The sequence below is a fragment of the Cetorhinus maximus genome, chromosome 5 (genome assembly GCF_964194155.1).
Source record: "Cetorhinus maximus chromosome 5, sCetMax3.hap1.1, whole genome shotgun sequence".
NCBI classification, from domain to species: domain Eukaryota; kingdom Metazoa; phylum Chordata; class Chondrichthyes; order Lamniformes; family Cetorhinidae; genus Cetorhinus; species Cetorhinus maximus.
In genome coordinates, this window is record NC_135883.1 from 151,245,416 (window position 1) to 151,268,878 (window position 23,463).

Genomic DNA, 23,463 nt, shown 5'->3' on the forward strand with positions numbered 1-23,463 from the left:
AAGACAGAAAAAGCATTCTGGAAGTAATGGGGAAATACAGAATCTAGTGAGAATGAAGAGCTTAAAGAAGTCAGGATAAGTAAATACTACTGGCAAATTAATAGGGCTAAATGGCAACAAATTCCCTGAACCTAATGATATGCATCCTAAGGTTTAAAAGAGGTAGATGCAGAGATAATGGATGCATTGCTTTGATTTTCCAGAATTCCTTAGGTTCTGGAACAATTCCCAAGGATTGGAAGGTAGCAAACATAACCCAATAATTTAAGAAAGGAGGAAGAGAGAAAATGGTGAACTAACTATAGGCCAGTCCAGTTAGCCTCATCTCAGTCATAGGCAAAATGCTAGATTCAATTATTAGGTATTGTGGTAACAGAGTACTTAGAAAATCATGATATGACTAGGCAGAGTCAACGTGGATTTAAGAGAGGGAAATAATGTTTGACAAATCTATTAGAGGTTTTTGAGGATGCAACTATTAAGATGGATAAGGAGGAACCAGTGGATGTAGTGTACGTGAATTTTCAAAAAGCATTCGATTAGAAGTCACATAGGAGGTTATTACATAAAATTAGGATTCATGGTATTGGGGGTAATAAATCAGCATGGATTGAGGACTGATTCATGGAGAAAAACAGACAACAGGAATAAACTGGACATTTTCGGGTTGGTTGGTAGTTAACAGTGGACTACTGCAAGGATCAGTACTTGTTTATCAGCTATTTTCAATCTATTAATAACTTAAACGAGGGGACTGAGTATAACGTCTAGATTTGCTGACGATACAAAGTTAGGTGGGAATGTTAGCAGTGAGGAGGACAGAAAGAGGCTGCAAATAGATAAATGCAGGTTGAGTGAGTAGGCAACTGTGTGAGGTTATTCGCTTTGGTAGTAAGAATAGAAAAGCATATTTTTTTTTAAAGGCGTGAAACTTCTAAATGTTGATGGTTAGAGAGGCTCAGGTGTGCTTGCACAGGAGGACAGAACCTGAGTATGGTGGTACAGCAAGCAATTGCGAAGGCAAATGGCATGTTGTTTTTTAATGCAAGGGGATTGGAATCCAAGAATAAAGGAATCTTGCTACAGTTGTATAGAGCTTTGGTGAGACTTGGGATACTCAACACAGTTTTGGTCTCCATATCTAAGGAAAGATATACATGCTTTGGAGGCAGTACAGCCAAGACTCGTTGATTGATTCCTGGGATGAGAGGGTTGTGCTATGATGAGAAGCTGAGTAAATTGGGCTGAAATTCTACTAAACTTCTTCCAAAGAGTGAAACGTGATCTAATTGAAATGTATAAGATTCTGAAGCAGCTTTACAGGGTAGACACAAAGATTGGGTGGGAATTTCCGCTCCCACCAACAGCGGGAATCATGGCGGGCAGGGACACAAAATTTGGCATGATAGCAAAAGTCAGTGTTCCGTTGACAGGAAAATAAGTTGGAGTTTTCCCCTCCCAACTTTCATGGCAGTTCAAGTTTCATGCTGTTCCATGTCAGGAACTGCATTTGCACCTCATGAATACTCATTAAAAGCCCAGCTTGTCGGAATTACATTCGCACTCCAAATCTAATTGCCCTGCCAGCGGATAATTAGGCCGGTCTGATTTACTACCAGATGTAAGTGGTGTGCACCCGGTGACCTGCACTTCACTCGCGACTTCGAGGTTTGTTCACTGCACTGCAATTGGGGCAGCTCTGACTCAGTGCCAAGGCTGTTCAGGCAAGACCAACGGGAAGGCAAGGGTGAAAGGCAGAAGCTTGACGGTGGAGGGCTAACTGGATAGAGGCAAGGGAGGGGTAGAAGGCAGGCACTTGATTGGGGGGCATAATCGGACAGAGGCAAGGAAAGCGGTGGAAGGCAGGCACTTGACTGGGGGTTGGGGGGGGGGAGGGGGGCGGGGGGTGGGGTGGGGGGTGCTGGTAACTGGAGCCTGGGAGTGAAGGGGTGGACAGCGAGACATGACTGAGGGTTGGTGGGGGGGTGCCGGGTTAAAGGTAGAGTCGGGGATAAGTGAGAGTCAATCCTGAGGCAGTGTGTAGCATAGTGTCAGGGCTTCGATTTAAAGGCAGTCCTGGGGATGTGCGCAGCATATTGTCGAGAGCAGAATTTAAAGGTAGTCTTGAGACAGTGCGCACCACATTGTCGAGGACAGAATTTAAAGGCAGTCCTGCCTTTATGGTAGCATGACCATGCTACCATAAGGTGTAGGAGCAGAAGTAGCCCATTCGGCCCATCGAGTCTGTTCTGCCATTCAATGAGATCATGGCTGATCTGATAATCCTCAATGCTACTTTCCTGCCTTTTCCCCATAACCCTCGATTCCCTTGCTGATTAAAAAACTGTCTATCTCAACCTTGAATATACTTAATGACCCAGCCTCCACAGCCCTCTGCGGTAAAGAATTCCACAGATTCACCACCCTCAGAGAAGAAATTCCTCCTCATCTCTGTTTTAAATGGGTGACCCCTTACTCTGAGATTATACCCTCTGGTCCTAGACTCTCCCACAAGGGGAAACAACCTCTCAGCATCCACTCTGTCAAGCCCCTTAAGAATCTTATATGTTTCAACAAGATTGCCTCTCATTCTTCTAAATTCCAGTGAGTACAGGCACAATCTATTCAACCTCTCCTCAAAAGAAAATCCCTCCATACCCAGGATCAACTGAGTGAACCTTCTCTGGACTGACTCCAATGCTAGTATATCTTTCCTTAGATAAGGGGGCCAAAACTGTTCACAGTATTCTAGGTGTAATCTAACGAGTACCTTCTATAGTTTTAGCAAGGCTTCCCTATTTTTATACTCCATTCCCTTTGAAATAAAGACTAACATTCTATTTGCCTTCCCTATTACCTGCTGAACTCGTATGCTACGTTTTTGAGATTCATTCACGAGGGCCCCCAAATCCCTCTGCGCTGCAGCCTTCTGCAGTCTTTCTCCATTTAAATAATATTCAGCTCCTCTATTCTTCCTGCCAAAGTGCATAACCTCACACTTTCCCACATTATATTCCATCTGCCAAGTTTTCACCCACTCACTTAACCTGTCTATGTCCCTCTGTAGGCTCTTTGTATCATCCTCACCACTTGGCTTCCCATCTATTTTTGTGTCATTCGCAAACTTGATGATAGTACATTCAGTTCCCTCGTCCAAGTCATTAACATATGTTGTAAATAATTGTGGCCCCAGCACTGATCCCTATGGCACTCCACTTGTTGCAGGTTGTCATCATGAAAATGCCCCCTTATTTTAACTCTGTCTTCTATTAGTTAGCCAATCCTCTATCCATGCTAATATACTACCCCCAACACCATGGGCTCTTATCTTTTATTGAACATCTTTTGGAAATCCAAATATATTACATCTAATGGTTCCCCTTTATCTATCCTGCTTGTTACCTCCTCAAAGAATTCTAATAAATTTGTCAGGCATGATTTTCTCTTAATAAAGCTATGCTGACTCTGCTTGATTGTATTATTCATTTCTAATCGCTCTGTTATTACATCCTTTATAATAGACTCTAACATTTTCCCAATGACAGATGTTAAGCTAACTGGCCTATAGTTACTTGTTTTTTGTCTTCCTCCCTTTTTGAATAAGGATGTTGCATTGGCAGTTTCCAAATCCTCTGGGACCTTTCCAGAATCTAAGGATTCTTGGAAGATTACCGCCATTACATCCACTATCTCTGTAGCTACTTCCTTTAATATCCTAGGACACAACCCTCAGGTCCAGAGGACTTATCGGCCTTTAGCCCCATCAGTTTCTCTAACAATTTTTCTCTAGTGATAGTTATTGTATTTATTTCATCCCCCTCTTTTGCCCCTTGATTATTTAGTATTTTTGGAATGCTATTAGTGTCTTCTACCATGAAGGCTGATGCAAAGTATTTAGTCAACTCCTCTGCCATTTCCTGGTTCCCCATTATTTCCCAGCCTCATTCTCTAAGGGGCCTATGTTCACTTTGGCCTCTCTCTTCTTTTTCATATATTTAAAGAAGCTCTTATTGTCCGTTTTTATATTGCTTGCTAGTTTACCTTCAAAGTTTATTTTCTCCCTCCCTCTTCATTGTTTTTCTGGTCATCTTTTGTTGGTTTTTAAAATGTTCCCAATCCTCTGGCTTACCACTAATCTTTGCCACAATGTACGTTTTTTTTCTTTCAATTTGATACTATCCTTAACTTCCTTAGTTAACTATGGTTGGTTTACACCCTTCCAACTATCCTTCCTGCTCACTGGGGTATATCTTTGATGTGAGTCATGAATTATTTTCTTAATAGTCTGCCACTGTTCAACAACCGTCTTTTCTGCTGAACTCTTTTCCCAGTCCACTCCAGCCAACTCTGTCCCTCATTTCTTTGTAATTACCCTTCTTTAAGTTTAGCACAGTTGTTTCCGACCCAAGTTTCTCACTCTCAAGCTGAATGCTAAATTCTACCATGTTATGGTCACTGTTTCCATGGGGATCTGTTGCTCTGAGGTAATTTGTTAAAACCTGCTTCATTACACATAACCAGATCCAAAAAAGCCTGATATGGATCCACAACATATTGTTCTCGGAAACTGTCCCAAATACACTCTAAAAATTCTTGCTCGTGGCTTCCTCTGCCAATTTGATTTTCCTAATCTACATGAAAGTCACCCCTAATTAAAGTACTGCCTTTTTTACATGCCCCATTATCTCCTGATTTATTCTCTGTCCTACACTATAGCTACTGTTAAGGGGCCTATAGACTGCTCCCACCAGTGTCTTATTCCCCTGGTTATTTCTTAGCTCCACTCATATGGATTCTACATCTTCCGATCCAAGGTCATTTCTTGCTATCGTACTTATTCCATCCCATACTAACAAAGCTACCCCACTATCCTTCCCTTCCCGCCTGTCCTTTCAAAAGGTCACATACCCATGAATCTTTAGTTCCCAGCTTTGATCTCCTTGTAACCATGTCTCTGTAATGGCTGTAATATCATACCCATTTACCTCTATTTGTGCTATTAATTCATTTGTTTTGTTCTGAATACTGCGTGCGTTTAAGTAAAGAGCCATTAATTTTGCCTTTTTACCATTTTTCCCCCTTTGACCCTATTTGCTGCTGTTTATTTATGTTTGTACACTATGTCCCTTCCTGTCACACTCTGGGTATCATTACCTAAGTAGCTGCCCTTCAAAGTTGCCATATCCTTTTGCTTTGTAAGCCTATGTATCCCCTCTCCAGAACCTTCCTCTCCTCCACATACTTTAAAGCCCTCTCTACATCCCTAGTTATTCGATTCGTCAAATGAACTCCCCTCGCTCTCCGCGTGCTTTTTAAAATGAACTCCCCTCGGCTCTCTGCATGCTTTTTAACATGGACTATGCCTGGCACCCATGTCTTGGTCCTGGTCCAGTGAGACGGGAGGGTCTGTCTGTACAGTATCTTTCGTGTACAGCATGGTGCGCAGGGCATGGTCAGAGCCTCACACATTTAGGTCCTGGGGGGTTGGTGGCTTGGTACTAGGCAGCAGGTGGCACTGTTAGGGGAGGCATCTTCAACCCGTAAATGAGGAACTGGTCAGTAAGAGAAGGGGAGTCGATGGTCTCATTGTGGGTGGGGGGGGGGGGGGGGGGGGGGGTCCAACAAGGGGCACGAGGATATCCACAGAAAACAGTTCTGGGGGCGTGGGGGCGGGCGGGGCATATTGACGACAATGACAATGGGCTCCAGGGTTCAAGCAAGAGGCAGGAGAGTTATTGGAAGGAGGGAAACTTGCAAATGATGAGCTTCAAGAGCAATAGGAAGGACATTAACATGAGTAGGTTGGAAGCTTGTCTCGAAATAGAATTGGAGCAGCACCATCTCGACAGCCTGATGTAATGACACAGATGAAAAATAACCTTGGAAAAAATAATGCCATAGTCTGAGGACTTGTAGGAATGGTCGACTACTACACTTTTGGGCTGATTGAAGGGGCACTCTAACAATTACTGGTTTGGGACATGGAGATCAAGGTTCCACTGAGACATGCTCAGAAGGCTCAAATGGCAACTGATGGATTTGGGCACTTTAACTCGTGGTGCATATTCTTGCTAGAATCCATTAGAATTTGGGCAAAATTTTGATTTGGTATGATTGATCATTTGCCCCTCACAAAGGAATGTGAAAAGACAAGAAGGATCAAACTATAAAGGGGCCACGGCTACAGTACACATGTAACATGCTGCAGATATCCCTACACATTGCAGTTGGGTTGTTCAGGGTTTACACAGCTCAATGATTGCAGTCATCAAATTAGTATTTGGCTGGGCTCTAGTCTACTCATAAGCAGACAGCCTGACAGTACCCTGACTGAGGCTTATAGCACAAGGCTGTACTCATCCTGATCCAACTCCTTGCAGGTAACAGCACTTCAGGTACTGGCCCAGGTATGTTTTCAATGAGTTGAGGGTTTGTGCCTCAACATCAACCCAGGCAGTGAATTCCAGACACCTACCACCCTCTGGGTGAAAAAGTTTTTCCTGATCTCTCTTCTAATTCTTCTCCCAATCACCTTAAATCTGTGCCCTGTGGTAATTGACCTCTCAGCTACGGGAAACAAGTCCTCTCTGTCTACCCTATCTAGGTCCCATAATTCTGTGCACCTCAATCAAGTCACCCCTCAGCCTCCTCTGTTCTAAGGAAAATAACCCTAGCCTACCCAATCTTTCATCATAGCTGCAATTTTCCAGTCCTGGCAACATTCTTGTAAATCTCATCAGGGCAATTATGTACTTCCGGTAATGTGGTGACCAGAACTGTACGCAAAACTCCAACTGTGGCCTAACCAGCATTTTATAAAGTTCCAGTAATACATCCCTGCTTTTGTATTCTACACCTCTTGCAATAAAGGAAAGCATTCCATATGCCTTCTTTACCACCTTATCTACCTGTCTGCCACCTTCAGGGACCTGTGGACATGCACTCCAGGGTCTCTCACTTCTTCTACCCCTCTCAATACCCTCCCGTTTATTGTGTATTCCCTTGCTTTGTTTGCCCTCCCAAAATGCATTACCACACATTTCTCCAGATTGAATTCCATCTGCCACTTTTCAGCTCACTCAGCCGAACTATTAATATCATTTGAGTCCAAGGCTATCCTCTTCACTATCAACTACGCAGCCGATTTTTGTGTCATCTGCAAATTTCCCAAAGATGCCTCCCACATTTAAGTCCAAATCATTAATATAACCATAAACAGCAATGGACCCAACATTGGCCCCTGTGGAGCACCACTGGAAACTCTTTCCATTCGTAAAAACATCTGTTGATCATTACCCTTCGCTTCCTGGATCCCACTTAACACATTCCCTTGTATCCCAAGAGCTTTTACTTTTCTGACCAGTCTGCCATGTGGGACCGTGTCAAATGCCTTACTAAAATTCATGTAGACTGCATCCACTACACTACCCTCATTACTCCTCCTTGTTACTTCCTGAAAAGATTCAATCAAGTTAGTAAGACACGACTTTCCCTTAACAAAACCATGCCGACTATCCCAGATTAATCCTTGCCTTTCTAAGTGACAGTTTATTCCGGCTCTCAAAATTAATTCTAATAATTGGCCCACCACCGAAGTCACACTGACCAGCCTACAATTATTGGCCTATCCCTCGCACTCTTTTTTAAACAATGGTACAACATTAACAGACCTTCTATCCTCTCGTCCCTCACCTGTATCCAGAGAAGATTGAAAAATTATCTTCAGGGCATCTGCTATTTCTTCCTTGGCTTATTTTAACAGTCTGGGATATAATCCATCATGCCCTGGTGATTTATCCACCTTCAAGGATGTCAGTCCCTCGAGTGCGACTTCTCTCAGTATATCTAATATTTCAGACTCTTCCTCATTAACTAGAATGTCTGCATCATCCCTCTCCTTTGTGGGTGCAGAGACAAAGTACTCATTGAAAACCCTGCCCACGTCTTCTGCATCAACACACAAGTTACCTTGTACGTCCCTAATGGGCTCTATCCTTTCCTTAGTTATCCTTTTGCTCTTATTGTACTGATAAAATATCTTTGGGTTTTCCTTGATTTTACCCGCCAATATTGTTTCATTTCCTCTCTTTGCTTTCCTGATTTCCTTTTTTAGTTCACCACTTCATTTACTATACACCTCTAAGTTTTCCAACGTATTTTCTTTTGCGACAGTCATAGGTTTCTTTTGCTGCTGCATCTTACCCTGTATGCTTCTAGATAACAAGGGGGTTCTAGATTTGGCAGTACCACCCTTTAGTTTTGTGGGGACATGTCCACACTGTGTCCATAGAATCTCATTTTTGAATACTTCCTACTGATTTTCCTTCAAGTAGCTGTAACCAGTCCACTTTCACCAGGTCATCTCTCAGCATCATAAAATTTGTCTTTCCCCAATTTAGAACTTTTACTCCTGTTCCATCTTTATCCCTTTCCATAATTATGCTAAATCTATTATGGTTATTATTTCCACCCACTGCGACTTCATCCACTTGCCCAGCTTCATTTCCTAAGACTAAACCTAGAATTGCACTCCCTCTCATTGGGTTTGTTACATGCTGGCTAAAATAGTTCTCTTGAATACAGTTCAAGAATGTTGAGCTCTTTTATTCATTCACAGGTTATGGGATTTGCTGGCTGGGCCAGAATTTATTGCCCATCCCTAGTTACCCTTGAGAAGGTGGTGATGAACTGCCTTTTTGAACCGCTGCAGTCCCTGTGGTGTAAGTACACCCATAGTACTGTTAGGAAGGGAGTTCCATGATTTTGACCTAGCGACAGTGAAGGAATGGAGATATATTTCTGAGTCAGGATGATGAGTGGCTTGGAGGGGAACTTCCAGGTGGTGGTGTTCCCATCTGTCTGCTGTCCTTCTACGTGGTAGCGATCATGGGTTTGGAAGGTGCTCTTGTTGGAGATGGTCATTGCCTGGCACCTGTGCGGTGCGAATGTTACTTGGCATTTGTCAGCCCAAGCCTCGATATTGTCCAGGTCTTGCTGCATTTGGACATGGATTGCTTCAGTATCTGAGGAGTCACAAATGCTGCTGAACATTGTGCAATCATCAGTGAACATCCCCACTTCTGACCTTATGGTGGAAGGAAGGTCATTGATGAAGCAGCTGAAGATGGTTGGGCCGAGGATACTACCCTGTGAAACTCCTGCAGTGATGTCCTGGAGCTGAGATGGCGGACCTCCAAAAACCACAACCATCTTCCTTTGTATGACTCCAACCAGCGGAGAGTTTTCCCCTTGATTCCACTGACTCCAGTTTTGCTAGGGCTCCTTGATGCCACGCTCAGTCAAATGTGGCCTTGATGTCAAGGGCAGACACACTCACCTCACCTTGGAAGTTCAGCTCTTTTGTCCATGTTTGAACCAAGGTTGTAACAAGGTCAGGAGCTGAGTGGCCATGGCGGAACACAAACTGGGCGTCAGTGAGCAAGTTATTGCTAAGCAAGTGCCACTCGATAGCATTGGTGATGACCCTTTCCATTACTTTACTGATGGTTGAGAGTAGACTGATGGGACGGTAATAGGCTGGGTTGGATTTGTCTTGCTTTTTGTGTACAGGACATACCTAGGCAATTTTCCACATTGCCAGGTAGATGCCAGTGCTGTAGCTGTACTGGAACAGCTTAGCTAGGGGAGCGGCAAGTTTTGGAGCACAAGTCTTCAGTGCTTTTGTTGGAATAATGTCAGGGCCCATAACCTTTGTAGTATCCAGTGCCTTCAGCCGTGTTTTAATATCACGTGGAATGAATCGAATTGGCTGAAGACTGACATCTGTGATGCTGGGAACCTCCAAAGGAGGCCGAGATGGATCATCCACTCGGCACTTCTGGCTGAAGATTGTAGCAAATGCTTCAGCCTTATCTTTTGCACTGATGTGCTGGGCTCGCCCATCATTGAGAATAGGGATATTTATGGAGCCTCCTCTTCCAGTGAGTTAAGTGACCACCACCATTCACGACTGGGTGTGGTGGGACTGCAGAGTTTAGATCTGATCCGTTGGTTGTGGGGTCGCTTAGCTCTGTCTATCACTTGCTGCTTATGCTGTTTGGCAGTAGTGCTGTGTTATGGCTTCACCAGGTTGACATCTCATTTTTAGGTATGCCTAGTGCTGCTCCTGGCATGCCCTCCTGCACTCTTCATTGAGCCAGAGTTGATCCCCTGGCTTGATGGTAATGGTAGACTGGGGGATATACCAGGCCATGAATTTACCAATTATGTTCGAGCACAATTCTGCTGCTGCTGATGGCCCACAGTGCCTCATGGATGCCCAGTCTCGAGTTGCTAGATCTGTTTGAAATCCATCCCATTTAGCATGGTGATATTGCCATGCAACACGATGGAGGGTACCCTCAATGTGAAGGCGGGACTTTGTGTCCACAACTATTGTGCGGTGGTCACTCCCACAGATACTGTCTTGGACAGTTGCATCTACAGCAGGCAGGTTGGTGAGGATGAGGTCAAGTATGTTTTTCCCTCTTGTTGGTTCTCTCATCACCTGCCGCAGACCAAGTCTAGCAGCTATGTCCTTTAGGACTCAGCCAGCTCAGTTAGTAGTGGTGCTACTGAGCCATTCTTGGTGATAGGCATTGAAGTCCCCCACCCAGAGTACATTCTGCCCCTTTGCCACCCTCAGTGTGTCCTCCAAGTGGTGTTCAACATGAAGGAGCACAGGTTCATCAGCCGAGGGAGGGCAGTCTGTGGTAATCAGCAGGTTTCCTGGCCCATGTTTGTCCTGATGCCATGAGACTTCATGGGGTCCAGAGTCAATGTTGAGGACTCCCAGGGCAACTCCCTCTCGCCTATATGCCCCTGTGCCACCACCTCTGCTGGGTCTGCCCTGCCGGTGGGACAGGACAGGGATGGTGATGGTGATGCCTGGGGCATTAACTGTATAATATGATTCCGTGAGGATGACTATGTCAGGCCGTTGCTTGACTAGTCTGTGAGATAACTCTCCAAATTGTGGCACTAGCCCCCAGCTGTTAGTGAGGAGGATTTTGCAGGGCCGACCAGACTGAGTTTGCCGGCGTCGTTTCCGGTACCTCGGTCAATGCTGAGTGGTCCGTCCAGTTTCCATCCTTTTTTGAGATTTTGTAGCGGTTTGATACAACTGAGTGGTTTGCTAGGCCATTTCAGGGGGCATTTAAGAGTCAACCACATTGCTGTGGGTCTGGAGTCACATGTAGGGACAGCAGATTTTCTTCCCTAAAGGACATTAGTGAACCAGATGGGTTTTTACAACAATTGACAATGGTTTCATGGTCATTATTTTTTTTTTTGAAATTTGAACCCGGGTTCCCAGAGCATTACCCTGGGTCTCTGGATTACTAGCTCAGTGACATTACCACTACGCCATAGCCCCTTATATAGCTTAAAGACTCTTGGTTGTCAGGACAGACTTAGATGCTTACTGTTAGATCCTTTTACCATGGGTAGACTTCAAAAGGATATGATTGAGATCTTTAAAATAACGAAATGAGTAGATTCCAACCAAACTGGATAGGTTATTTGAGCAAGCAAAGCAGGGGTGAGCTAGGACCATCAGTGTAAGTTACAAAAGCCAAGGTTAGAAACTAGGAAGCACTTTCCGCAGAGTTGCTGACTTCAAGAATAGGTTGAGAGTACATGCCATGAGCATGGGTTTACTGCAACAATTCAAAAGGGAGATGGAGGGCTCTTGTGAGTGGAAATAATGTTGAGTTATAATACATAGGTGGTTACAAAGTCCTAGCAACATCAGTCACTGTGGTATCCTGCAGTATGTCCGACTGGTTTTGAGTTTCAGAGTGGAATTTTATTGGTCAATTTAGGTAAATACTTTAAGGCTTTTACTCTTTTCTAGTCTCTTCTATGAAATTGTGTGATGGTAAGGGGCGGGTAGTTGGGATGGGGATAATGCTGTATATGTAGGTGAAGCTGCATTGGTGTCATGGACCAGATGGACTTTTGCTGTCACTACTCTTCTAAACACCAAAAAAGGCTCTTTTAATAACAGATTTTAAGTAATCCATTTAGTTGGTGTTAGTTCACAGGAATGTTGGCCAAGGCAGAGAAGATCTCCCTCCTTTTCTTTCAGAGTTCCCTGTGATTTTGTTTTTAATATTTCATCCAAAAGGCAAGTCCTGGAGCAGTTCTTGAGTACTGCAGCGCATTCATTGTTAACTTACATTACATGTTCAAGTCTGAGAATGGGGCTTGAATCCATAGCCTTCTCAAGCAGAGGGAAGAGTGCTATCAACTAATGCAAGATGAGACTTTTGAGGAGACACTGAGTGGCAGCTATACTGCTTTCTCCCACCTCCACCACACACACCTCTTGGTCAGATAGGTTGGAAGCAGGTAACTCTTTAGGTATCTTATCATCCGAAGAGATTTTAACAGGGAATGGGTAAAAGGAATTCTATACATTATAAGCGTTGCTCATAAATTCTGAGAAAAATTTGTGCTTTTTAAGTTGCATCTATAAAGAAGCACCTTTAATGTAGAGAAAACATCTCATGGCACTTTGTGAATGTGTCATGAGAAAAAAAGACGTGCAGCTAAAGAAGGATATTAGGAAGCATGACAAAAAATTTGATTAAAGAGGTGGACATTAATAAGGAGAGAGTTAGGGAGGCAGAGATGTTTGGAAGGGAGTTTTGTGAACAGGGCTGAAGATAATAGTTTTGGTCTTAACAATATTTGCCCATAGGAAATCAACACTGAAATTCAGATAAGCAGTATGACATTATAGGCATATTGGAGCAGCACAGCAAGATGCTAGAGAAGTAGAACTGAGCATCAGCAGCGTAAATAGGGAAGCTTACTCCGTACTCGAGGATTATGTCATCAAGGGGTAGTGTGTAGATAAGGAAGTGAGAGTTCAAGGATAGATCATTGGGGGATTCCCAAGTACTGCCTTGGAGGTTGGATGGAGAAGTTGTGTGTGTGTATATATAATATTTATATATATTTTATATATACACATTATTGTTAATAAAACTACTACTAAAAAGTTTTTATTTACGTGATTTGTGTAGCTACTAGTCACACTGTAGTATAATCCTGTTGTTTATTGCTCTGAACTGCTTTTGAATTTATCCATTTCCTTTTTCTATTAGTGACTTAGTTTTATGAAAAATCTATAAGGGAACATATAGTTCAAAGGAAACACAACGGGATGTGAAAAAGTGCATGCCACAGTTTCAGAAGACTTATAGGCAATTTGAAACATTTATGAGCAGAAACATATTTTATAATTTTCAAAGAACATTATGTTGTTGGCAACTCAACAAAGGAAGTAATTTGGTATTTGCCAAGAGCCTGAACAGAAGGAAGTAGCATGTTATTTTTTTTCTGGAAATTTTTTACTTCTCCAAGACTATAAATCTAAACAGGCTTAAACAAAACTTCTCCGACACAGCATGTAAAACTTGTACATTGCCTATCATGTGTCTTAGAAATATATCAAAACACTTTACTTAAAATTAATTTTAAATGCAGTGACTGTTATGGACAATGCAGTATTCCCTCAGCTGAAGTAGACTATCAGATTAGATAATATGATTAAGCATAGAATAATGAAGAGCTGAGGATTTTTTTCTCTCTTATTTACATTGTACTAAAAAGATGACAAGTTTACTGAGGAAATATTTGGAAACTAAATAGTTTTCATATTTTCCTTAGTATGCAGAAAAATTACCAAACTGTTTACTCTTTTCATCAGTAACAAATACAAGGCAATCCAAATAAATTGCCTGACTAAAACATCATTAATTCTGCATATGTGGCAAACCTATGGTAACTTCCATTTTTAGGATACTGCAAGTGCACAAATTTTTTTGCAATACCTATGACCCCTGTAGGTCACACCCTAATTGCCACAGAGCACATAGGTGTAAAATGAAGGACACAGCCGCTCTTAAAAACCTGTAATATAGAATTGAAAGGGAAGTTATAGTTAAAACTGTGTCAAACTTTACTTAGACCATACTTTGAGTGCCATGTGCAGTTCTGGTCACCATATTTTAATAAGAAGATAGAGGAAATGGAGAGGGTGCAGAGAAGCAGTGAAGAGTTACAAGGATGATATCAGAAATGCAAGGGTATACATATCAAAAAAGGATTGACAGGCTGGGTCTCTTTTTCTCTTGAAAAAAGGCTGAGGGGTGACCTAATAGGTCTTTAAACTTATGAATAATTTTCATAAGAGTGAATAGAGAGAGAATGTTGCCTCATGAGGAACAGCATAACTAAAGGCCATCAAGTTAAGATAATCAACAAGAAATCTAATATTCTCCTGCGAGAAACCTCTTTACTCGAAGATTGGTAAGAAAAGCGAAGTTGCACACCACATATTTGAATGTCATTCTTCAAGTAGTGGAGAAACAACTCTTGTTTGATCGATGCATCTTCTGTTCCTGCTTCAAATGCTAAAGGTGAGAAGCTCATGGGCCTTTTCAGATCTAAAAGGGAATCTTCTCTGCTGCCCTGCCCATTCTCGTACGTAAGTATAACGCACATTAAAATATTTACATCTGGACACTGATGGTTTATTTGGTATTGAAGTATCACAGAAGGCCTGGCAAAATTGTTGTACCCTTGACCATGTCTGATGCACCTTACCAAATATACTTTCAAATGCTAAACTCTGTTTTAATATAGTTGCTTGTAAATCCCAGCTGAGACACATGTTGTAAATAACAAGACCTCAGTGTGTTTCTTTTTAGTGTTTACGTTATTATTAGGTATGCCCATGTAACAGTATTTTCCTGTGTCAGCAACAAATCATCCTTCAGGATCAAATATGGGTGAAATAGTAATATTCAGGAATTATAATTTATTTTGTTTCAACATTCAGCTTTTGTTTATTGCTTGCTGTTTCACAACGAAGTTCTCCTAGTGACCAGGCCAAAATCTATCTCTCAGTCAACAATTTAAATAGATAATCTGCTCAAATATTTCACAGCTCTTATGAAACATTGCCATGTGCAATTGACTGCAGTCCTTGCCGAGAATACAACAGTGCCTATACTTCAAAAGTGCTTAATTTGCTGTGAAGTGCTTTGGGCCATCCTGAGGATGTGAATAGTATTATATAGCAAGTCTTTAATTTCTTTATATTAATTAGAATTGAACATCTAATATTATTGTACATTACTGTTATGGTAAAAGAAATATGTACAGACACCTTTAATATGCAAATTTAATGCAGAACTTTGTGGACTGGTGTTTTTAAACAGAAATAAGTTCTTTGAATAGTCAGTGGGCATGAACAGGGGCTTTAAGATAATGTGTTTCAGCAGTCTCAGTCAGTTGAATTTGTCCCGTTACTAACCCCCTTTGCTGTGCACCATCATCCCATTTTGTTATTTAATCGCTCCCTGCCTTCCACCCTATCAAAGACGTAGCTTTCTATGCTTTCTTCCCCTCCACCACCCCCTTTCAAAGGCTCCATACTTGCTTAAAACTCGTTACATCTGTAACAATTTCCAGTTCTGACAAAAGGTCACAGATCTGAAATACTAAATCTGTTTTGCTATCCCCAGAAACTGCCTGCCCTGCTGAGTGTTTCCAGCATTTCTGTTTATATTCTTTACTTAACAATCTCATTCAGACATGCATAGGACAGCTTGTGCGGTAAATGAAAATAAATACCATGCTGGTGTAGCAGGACTTAGTCTTCTCAGTCCCACTGTTAAAGTAATATTCCCTCTATTGTACCCTATGTCAAACTATGTTAGGCCACTTAATGATGACTAATGGGCCAGATATTGCTGGGAAAATAATGGTGTGTTAATAATGTATGGTAGTGTTAATGTGCAAATTAGTCAGCAAATTTATGGGATTAGGATATACGATGCAAGTTGTGTATCTCCAGAACTCACCATTCCATTTATGCTGCTCAGCTGCTGTTTGCTTTGAACAGATGCACCAATTTTTGATCTCTGGCAGTTGTAACTCTTTCGAGTTATCAACAGTTCGCATGTAACTCTTTCGAGTACATTCACAGTTCTTGGTTTCCGGGAGTGGGACATGAACCCACAACCTTCTGATTCAAAGGCGAGGGTGCTATGAACTGAGCCACAGCTGACACCTCTTTTGAACAGATGCATCTCACCCTTAGCCTCCCCGTTATTAAGAACTTGCTTGATTTACACATTATTTTCCCATTAAATTTACTGCAGAGAGTTAGGTCTTGTAATTAAGAAAGCAAGTACCCTTTTAATGATGTTATAACAGTTAACACAATGCAGAGCAACCTCACTGGCCCAGATGGGAACAATTTAAGGTGTTCAATCTCTTTTCTGTATGTAATAAATGATTGCTAGAGATTTTAAAAATATCAAATTTTAATTTATTTTTCTTACTTTCCCTTTCTGACCTTTCACCCTTTTAATTTAATTTCTTCCCTGCTCTTCATTTCTTTCTTTACCCGGTCCTTCTTCAATGCCTATTTCTTTCTCAATCCTTAAACCTAGAACAAAGGAGCATAGTTTCAGAATAAGGGGCCGAGCATTTAGGATGAGGAGATATTTCTTCACTCAAAGGGTTGTGAATCTCTGGAATTCTCGACACCGGAGGGTTGTGGATGCACCATCATTGAATATAGTTAAGGCTAGAATAGCCAGATTTTTGGTCTCTCAAGAAATCAAGTGGTATGGGGAGGGGGCAGGAAAGTGGAGTTGAAGCCCAAGATCAGACATGATTGTATTGAATGGCAGAGCAGATTCAATGGGCCATATTGTCTTCTCCTGCTCCTATTTCTTACATTCTCACTGGTTAAGGAGATACATTGTTAGTTCCACTGTTCACTAAGATCCCAGATGTCTGTTTTCCTTCTAACACTGTTATCAGCTTGCACTTCCAACAAGTTATGATGAGCTGAAGGATGCAGGAAAAAGTGTAACTAATGGGCCATACCATGACATGTCCTGTTTCAGCAAGATCCAGTCACGATCTTTCACCTTGATGAGTACAGGTTTCACATTAAAAAAGTCAACAAAATGAATCAGGACTCTGAGATGGAGAAGACATAGACATAAAGAGCTCCAGGCTAATGATACAGTAGCCCTCTTTATACCTGAAGTTACTATTAAAATCAAAAATTATTCATACTAGTCGCTCTTTTAGTATCTATTAAACAACAAATTTACCCAGTTATTCTTTCTTCCTGCATAGATTTCCATGTTGTCTCCAAATTCAGGCCCCTCCTGTAGGGCTGTATATTCAAACATAAGGCGTGAGCTCTCGTGGAGTCGATCACATTGGTATTTGTGGTACTGCTGCACCAGTTCTTTAATTACAAGCAGAAGACAGTCTGGATTCTGGGAGTTCCAGTCATTCAGATGCTGCACAATGTGGCAAAGACAGAGACAGAAAAAATATTTGGATTAGTGTTCTGAAGCTCTCTGCAGACCTCAACACAAATTTATTTTAAACACTTATATTGGGTTTAGACCACACCATGCTTTTCTATCCACAGGTGCTTTTACTTTACTAACTTTTTTGCTGCTTCCATGATAAATGTAGTGCTCTGCTCCCAGTTCACAGTTGTATTCAATGCCAGAGCTCTGTAGGGCTGTTGGGTTCCACAGTGTAATACAGAGACTGTGGCACAATTGTACAAACAAAAAGGGCTCACTCTGATAGCAGATTTGTCGACCCAAATTTGAATAGTCATTTCCCTGTAAGACCAGTTTATACTAAAGAGAACTCTATACCAGCAGCTGGCTGCACACTTCTATTGTAAAATACCATGGAGAATTGCAGAATCTTGCAGCACAGAAGGGACCATTCGGCCCATCATGCCTACAACTCTTTGAAAGAGCTATCTAATTAGTTCCATTCCCCCACTCTTTCTCCATAGCCCAGCAACACCTTTTCTTTTCAAACGTATATCAAAATCTATTAGCATGGATTCAGGATTGGTTAACACACAGAAAACAGAGTTGGGATTAATGGGTCTTTTTCAGGGTGGAAAGACGTAACTAATGGAGTGCCGCAAGGATCAGTCCTATGGCCTCAATTATTTACTATTTATATTAATGACTTGGAGGAGGGGGCAGAATGTAATGTATCCAAATTTGCTGATAATACAAAGATAGGTGGGAGGGCATATTGTGATGAGGGCATAAGGACTCTGCAAGGGAATATAGATAGGTTGAGTGAGTGGGCAAAAACTTGGCAGATGGAGTTTAATGTAGGAAAGTGAGAGATCATGCATTTTGGTAGGAAGAATCAAAAGGCAGACTATTATTTAAATGTAGAGAGACTCCAAAAAGTTCAGCAGAGGGATCTGGATGATCTTGTGCATGAAAGACAAAATGTTAGCATGCAGGTGCAGTAAGTCATTAAGGCGACAAATGGAATTTTGGCATGTATTGCTAGGGGGTTGGAGTTTAAAAGTAGGGAAGTCTTGTTACAACTGTACAAGGTATTGGTGAGGCTGCACCCTGGAGTACTGTGTACAGTTTTGGTCCCCATATTTAAGAAAGGATATACTGGCATTGGAGGCAGTTCAAAAGAGATTCACTAGGCTGATTCCTGGGATGAAGGGGTTGACTTATCAGGAATGGCTAAATAGGTTAGGCCTTTATTCATTGGAGTTTAGAAGAATGAGGGTGATCTTATTGAAACATACAAGATTCTGAAGGGGCTTCACAGGGTAGATGTTCAGAAGGTGTTTCCGCTAGTGGGGGAATCTCGAACTATGGGACATAGTTACAGAATAAGAGGACACTCATTTAAAACAGATATGCAAAGGAATTTCTTCTCTCTGAGGGTAGTGAACGTCTAGAACTCTCTACCCCAGAGAGGTGTGGAGGTTAGATCACTGAAAGAATTTAAAGAGGAGGTAGATAGATTTTTGAAATATCAGGGAGTTGAGGGCTATGGGGAGCTGGCACGAAAGAGCAGTTGAGGCCTGGGGCAGATCAGCCATAATTGCATTGAATGCAGGGGCAGGATTGAGTGGCCGAATGGCCTATTCCTGCTCCTATTTCTTATGTTCCCTTTGAAAGTTACTGCAGGGTCGGCTTCCACAACCCTTTTTCAAACTTGGATAGACAAGTGAAATATGCAGATCAAGTAGTGGGCAATGTTTTCAAAAGAAAGATATGCTTCCAGAAAGTTTTATGAGCATTTAATAATAGAAATAAGTAGCTCTTGTAATTCAAACCTTTCACAGGCATTTCAATAAAATCATTTGAACAGTTATTTGAATGTGCAGAAACTATGGTAAATCTTATCACAATTCAACAGACATAGTTTTGGGCTGATAACTCATCACATGTACAGAAGAAATAAAAACAGAAAATGCTGGAAAAACTCAGCAGGTCTGGCAGTATCTATGGAGTTAACATTTCAAGTCCATATGACTTCTTCAGAGCTCAGGACAGAACTGTTCCGAAGAAATTGCTAATATCATTATTGCTATAAAATTGCACTAAAATACATTACTTTTAGACTATTATTTGAGCAATGGTAATTAGTCATATGGATGATATTCAGTTATTTGAAGATTAACATCACTACCTTATTCCAAGATGTACATACACAGGTTTGGCCAAGTTAAAATTATTAGCCTATAAATAGCTTGGCACAGCCTTCTTTGAACTACCTGTTTAAACTCCTACAGTGATAATGACCATAATATACTCAATTACTCTTTCAATTCCATTCATGATTTCAGCACCAGCTGATGCAGAAATATTTGAGCTTCTGCTGCACAAGCTCCAAGTGCCCAGTGAGCTTCCATGCAATCCTCCTTTCCATATCAAGAAAGACTAAGTAACATTTTCCAAGATTAGAGATTACATTCAATTAACACCTTTAAAACTATAGTAATGAAATACCCGCCATATATGTGTATTAGCAGAAACAGCTATCTGTTCACAAACATCTGCAATTACTTTAAAAATCGATTCTTTTGGTCGTCAAGTGACAGTGGTATCAAGCCACCAAATTTGATAATGATTTAGAAAAATCAGGTATTTTCCATAAATTACAGGCTAGGGCTTTCCATGCCATCTCTGGGGAAAACTGCAAGGGACAACGGGCTTGATTTTCATTTTCCAGGTGGGTACTGGGAGTCGGGAAATTTCCCAGCTCAGCCCACTTGCCTTGGGATAAAGTGACAGGATGCTTCATTCGATCGGTTTGGGGTTGGGGGGTTGCTGTGGGCTGCAATTGGGCCAGCCAACCCGGGAGAAAGTTCGCAGGAAGCCACAAGGGCTGCCGGGTGCTGAGCAAGCTGTTTGAAAGGCTCGCCTCATTGCTTTGGGACTTTGTCACTGTTATAATGAAAAAAGTAAGGCCCTCTAGCTCTCACCCCTCCTCAGCCCCCACACACTCCCCATGCCCCACTTGTGCCACCCAAGGCCCCTCATGCCCCCCCATGCCAAGGTATGCCCCCAAACAACCCCAAAGCCCCTCATGCCCCCGATGTCAAGCTATGGCACTTCCATGTCCGCTCACCCACTAAGACACTATATAAAACCAATGAACCCTATCATGGCAACAGAATGTGTAAAACAAAACCTTTAAAAGAGCCAGTCATTCATTGATAACTTTCACTTTCTTAAAAAAACCTCCTTTTTACTCCTGGCCCATAAAAGTGGCAATCATCCAGACATTTAAAGTATCAACAGCAGAAACTGTAAGCACTTGAAACCTCTTTATCTTGTGTAAATAATAATTGCGCAATTGACAGAAGATATCAGAGAGCAGAGCTGTCAATCAAGCAATGTTCTTTCTAGGGATCAGCTGTTTCAACAGTCGAATGGATTTCTGGGCTCTCAGCCAAGCCTTGTTATGCATTCTTGGCTCCATGAAAATCGAGCCCAATGTCTCTCTAAAACATTTGTGAAAACCATGATGTTCTAGTACTAAAAATCTTCTTCCAAGGGCAGAACTTCAACTCATTTCAAATCAAAGAAAATGAGTTGTGGAAAGCAAAAAAAAGAGGACAACTAAAAAAGGAATAAGGAGGGAGAAGATTAAATATGAAGGTAAACTAGCCTGTAATATAAAAGAACATTACAAGAGTTTTTTGAGATATATAAAGGGTAAGAGAGAGGCAAAAGTGGACATTGGGCCGCTGGAAAATGACACTGGAGAAGTAGTAGTGGGGAACAAAGAAATGGCGGAGGAACTGAATGGGTACTTTGCGTCAGTCTTCACGGTGGAAGACACGAGTAACATCCCCAAAGTTCAAGAGAGTCAGGGGGCAGAGGTGAGTATGGTGGCCATTACCAAGGAGAAGGTGCTAAGAAAACGGAAAGGTCTGAAGGTGGATAAATCACCTGGACCAGATGGATTACACCCCAGAGTTCTGAAGGAGATAGCTGAAGAGATAGTGGAGGCGTTAGTGGTGATCTTTCAGGAATCACTCGAGTCAGGGAGGGTCCCAGAGGACTGGAAAATCGCTAATGTAACCCTCCTGTTTAAGAAGGGAGTGAGGCAAAAGATGGGAAATTACAGGCCGATTAGCCTGACCTTGGTTGTTGGTAAGATTTTACAGTCCATTATTAAGAATGAGATTTCAGAATACATGGAAGTGCATGGTAAAATAGGGCAAAGTCAGCATGGTTTCATCAAGGGGAGGTCATGCCTGACAAATCTGTTAGAATTCTTTGAGGAGGTAACGAGTAGGTTAGACAAAGGAGAGCCAATGGATGTTATCTACTTGGACTTTCAGAAGGCCTTTGACAAGGTGCCACACAGGAGGTTGCTCAGTAAGATAAGAGCCCATGGTGTTACAGGTAAGGTACTAGCATGGATAGAAGATTGGCTGTCTGGCAGGAGCCAGTGAGTGGGGATAAGGGGGTCCTTCTCAGGATGGCGGCTGGTGACTAGTGGAGTTCCGCAGGGGTCAGTGTTGGGAGCACAACTTTTCACTTTATACATTAATGATCTAGATGAAGGAACTGAGGGCATCCTGGCTAAGTTTGCAGATGATGCAAAGATAGGTGGAGGGACAGGTAGTATTGAGGAGGCGGGGAGGCTGCAGAAGGATTTGGACAGGCTAGGAGAATGGGCAAAGAAGTGGCAGATGGAATACAACGTGGGGAAGTATGAGATCATGCACTTTGGTAGGAAGAATAGGGGCATAGACTATTTTCTAAATGGGGAGAGAATTCAGAAATCTGGAGTGCAAAGGGACTTGGGAGTCCTAGTCCAGGATTCTCTTAAGGTTAACTTGCAGGTTGAGTCGGTAGTTAGGAAGGCAAATGCAATGTTGGCATTTATTTCGAGAGGACTAGAATATAAAAGCAGGGATGTGCTGCTGAGGCTTTATAAGGCTCTGGACAGACCACATTTAGAATATTGTGAGCAATTTTGGGCCCCGTATCTCAGGAAGGATGTGCTGGCCCTGGAGAGGGTCCAGAAGAGGTTCACGAGAATGATCCCAGGAATGAAAAGCTTAACATATGAGGAACGTTTGAGGACTCTGGGTCTATACTCGATGGAGGGGGGGATCTGATTGAAACTTACAGAATACTGAAAGGCCTGGATAGAGTGGACGTGGGGAAGATGTATCAATTAGTAGGAGAGACTAGGACCCGAGGGCACAGCCTTAGAGTAAAGGTCACCTTATAGAACAGAGATGAGGAGAAACTTCTTTAGCCAGAGAGTGGTGAATCTATGGAATTCATTGCCACAGAAGGCTGTGGAGGCCAGGTCATTGAGTGTATTTAAGACGGAGACAGGTTCTTGATTGGTAAGGGGATCAAAGGTTATGGGGAGAAGGCGGGAGAATGGGGTTGAGAAATTTATCAGCCATGATTGAATGGCGGAGCAGACTTGATGGGCCGAATGGCCTAATTTCTGCTCCTATGTCTTATGGTCTTATAAAATAAACATTCTCAGCAAGCCAGGTGACTGGGAGGTATGCATATAGTGCATTGAAGGTGCTTCAATTTAAAGAACATTTGCAGGCCTTTCAAGGTAGCTAATCTTATTTCTTTATTCTCCACACAAGATAGGAGATTGACTCAGTTGACGCACAAAAAAAAATGAGAAAGCCCTTCATAGTGAACCAAAATTCAGCAACTAACAGACTTGTTGAAAACATAGCTACCTCACAGGTAATTTTAACTGAGAACCAGATAATAACTGTCCATGAAGCAGAGCTTTACTCTTAACAGAATTTGAACATTCTGACACTTGAAGTTTATTTAGATTTTACAATGAAAATATGGGTCTCAACATTCTAGTGTCAGGTTTTGATAGATCTTAATGTGACAGGATCTTAATCCTGGAATCTAATCTCTCAGTGCAACAGCAAAAACACTTCCAAACAACAATACATTTTGCTATATTTTGCTAATAAATTTTACAAAACTAGTTTGTTTTGTAAATAGCAATTTATGGATCCAGAGTGCTATAGGGTACAAAAACCTAATAACTCATTTGAATGACTGTATAATCTCCAAAAACAGACTGAGCTTTGCAAGATCTATACTACAA

General features: G+C 41.9%; 1 protein-coding gene across 7 annotated transcripts in view; it reads right to left on the bottom strand.

Moving 5' to 3' along the window:
* Positions 1-23,463, bottom strand: part of babam2 (BRISC and BRCA1 A complex member 2) — a 205,920-nt gene that overhangs the window by 125,361 nt on the left and 57,096 nt on the right. For 5 of the 7 annotated variants that reach the window (XM_078542696.1, XM_078542692.1, XM_078542693.1 and 2 more), the window contains exon 5: positions 17,148-17,342. The exons of the other annotated variants lie outside the window; for them this stretch is intronic. In XM_078542696.1, coding sequence (XP_078398822.1) covers positions 17,148-17,342 — 195 coding nt within the window. The remainder of the gene's footprint in view (positions 1-17,147; positions 17,343-23,463) is intronic. 7 annotated transcript variants of the gene reach the window in all.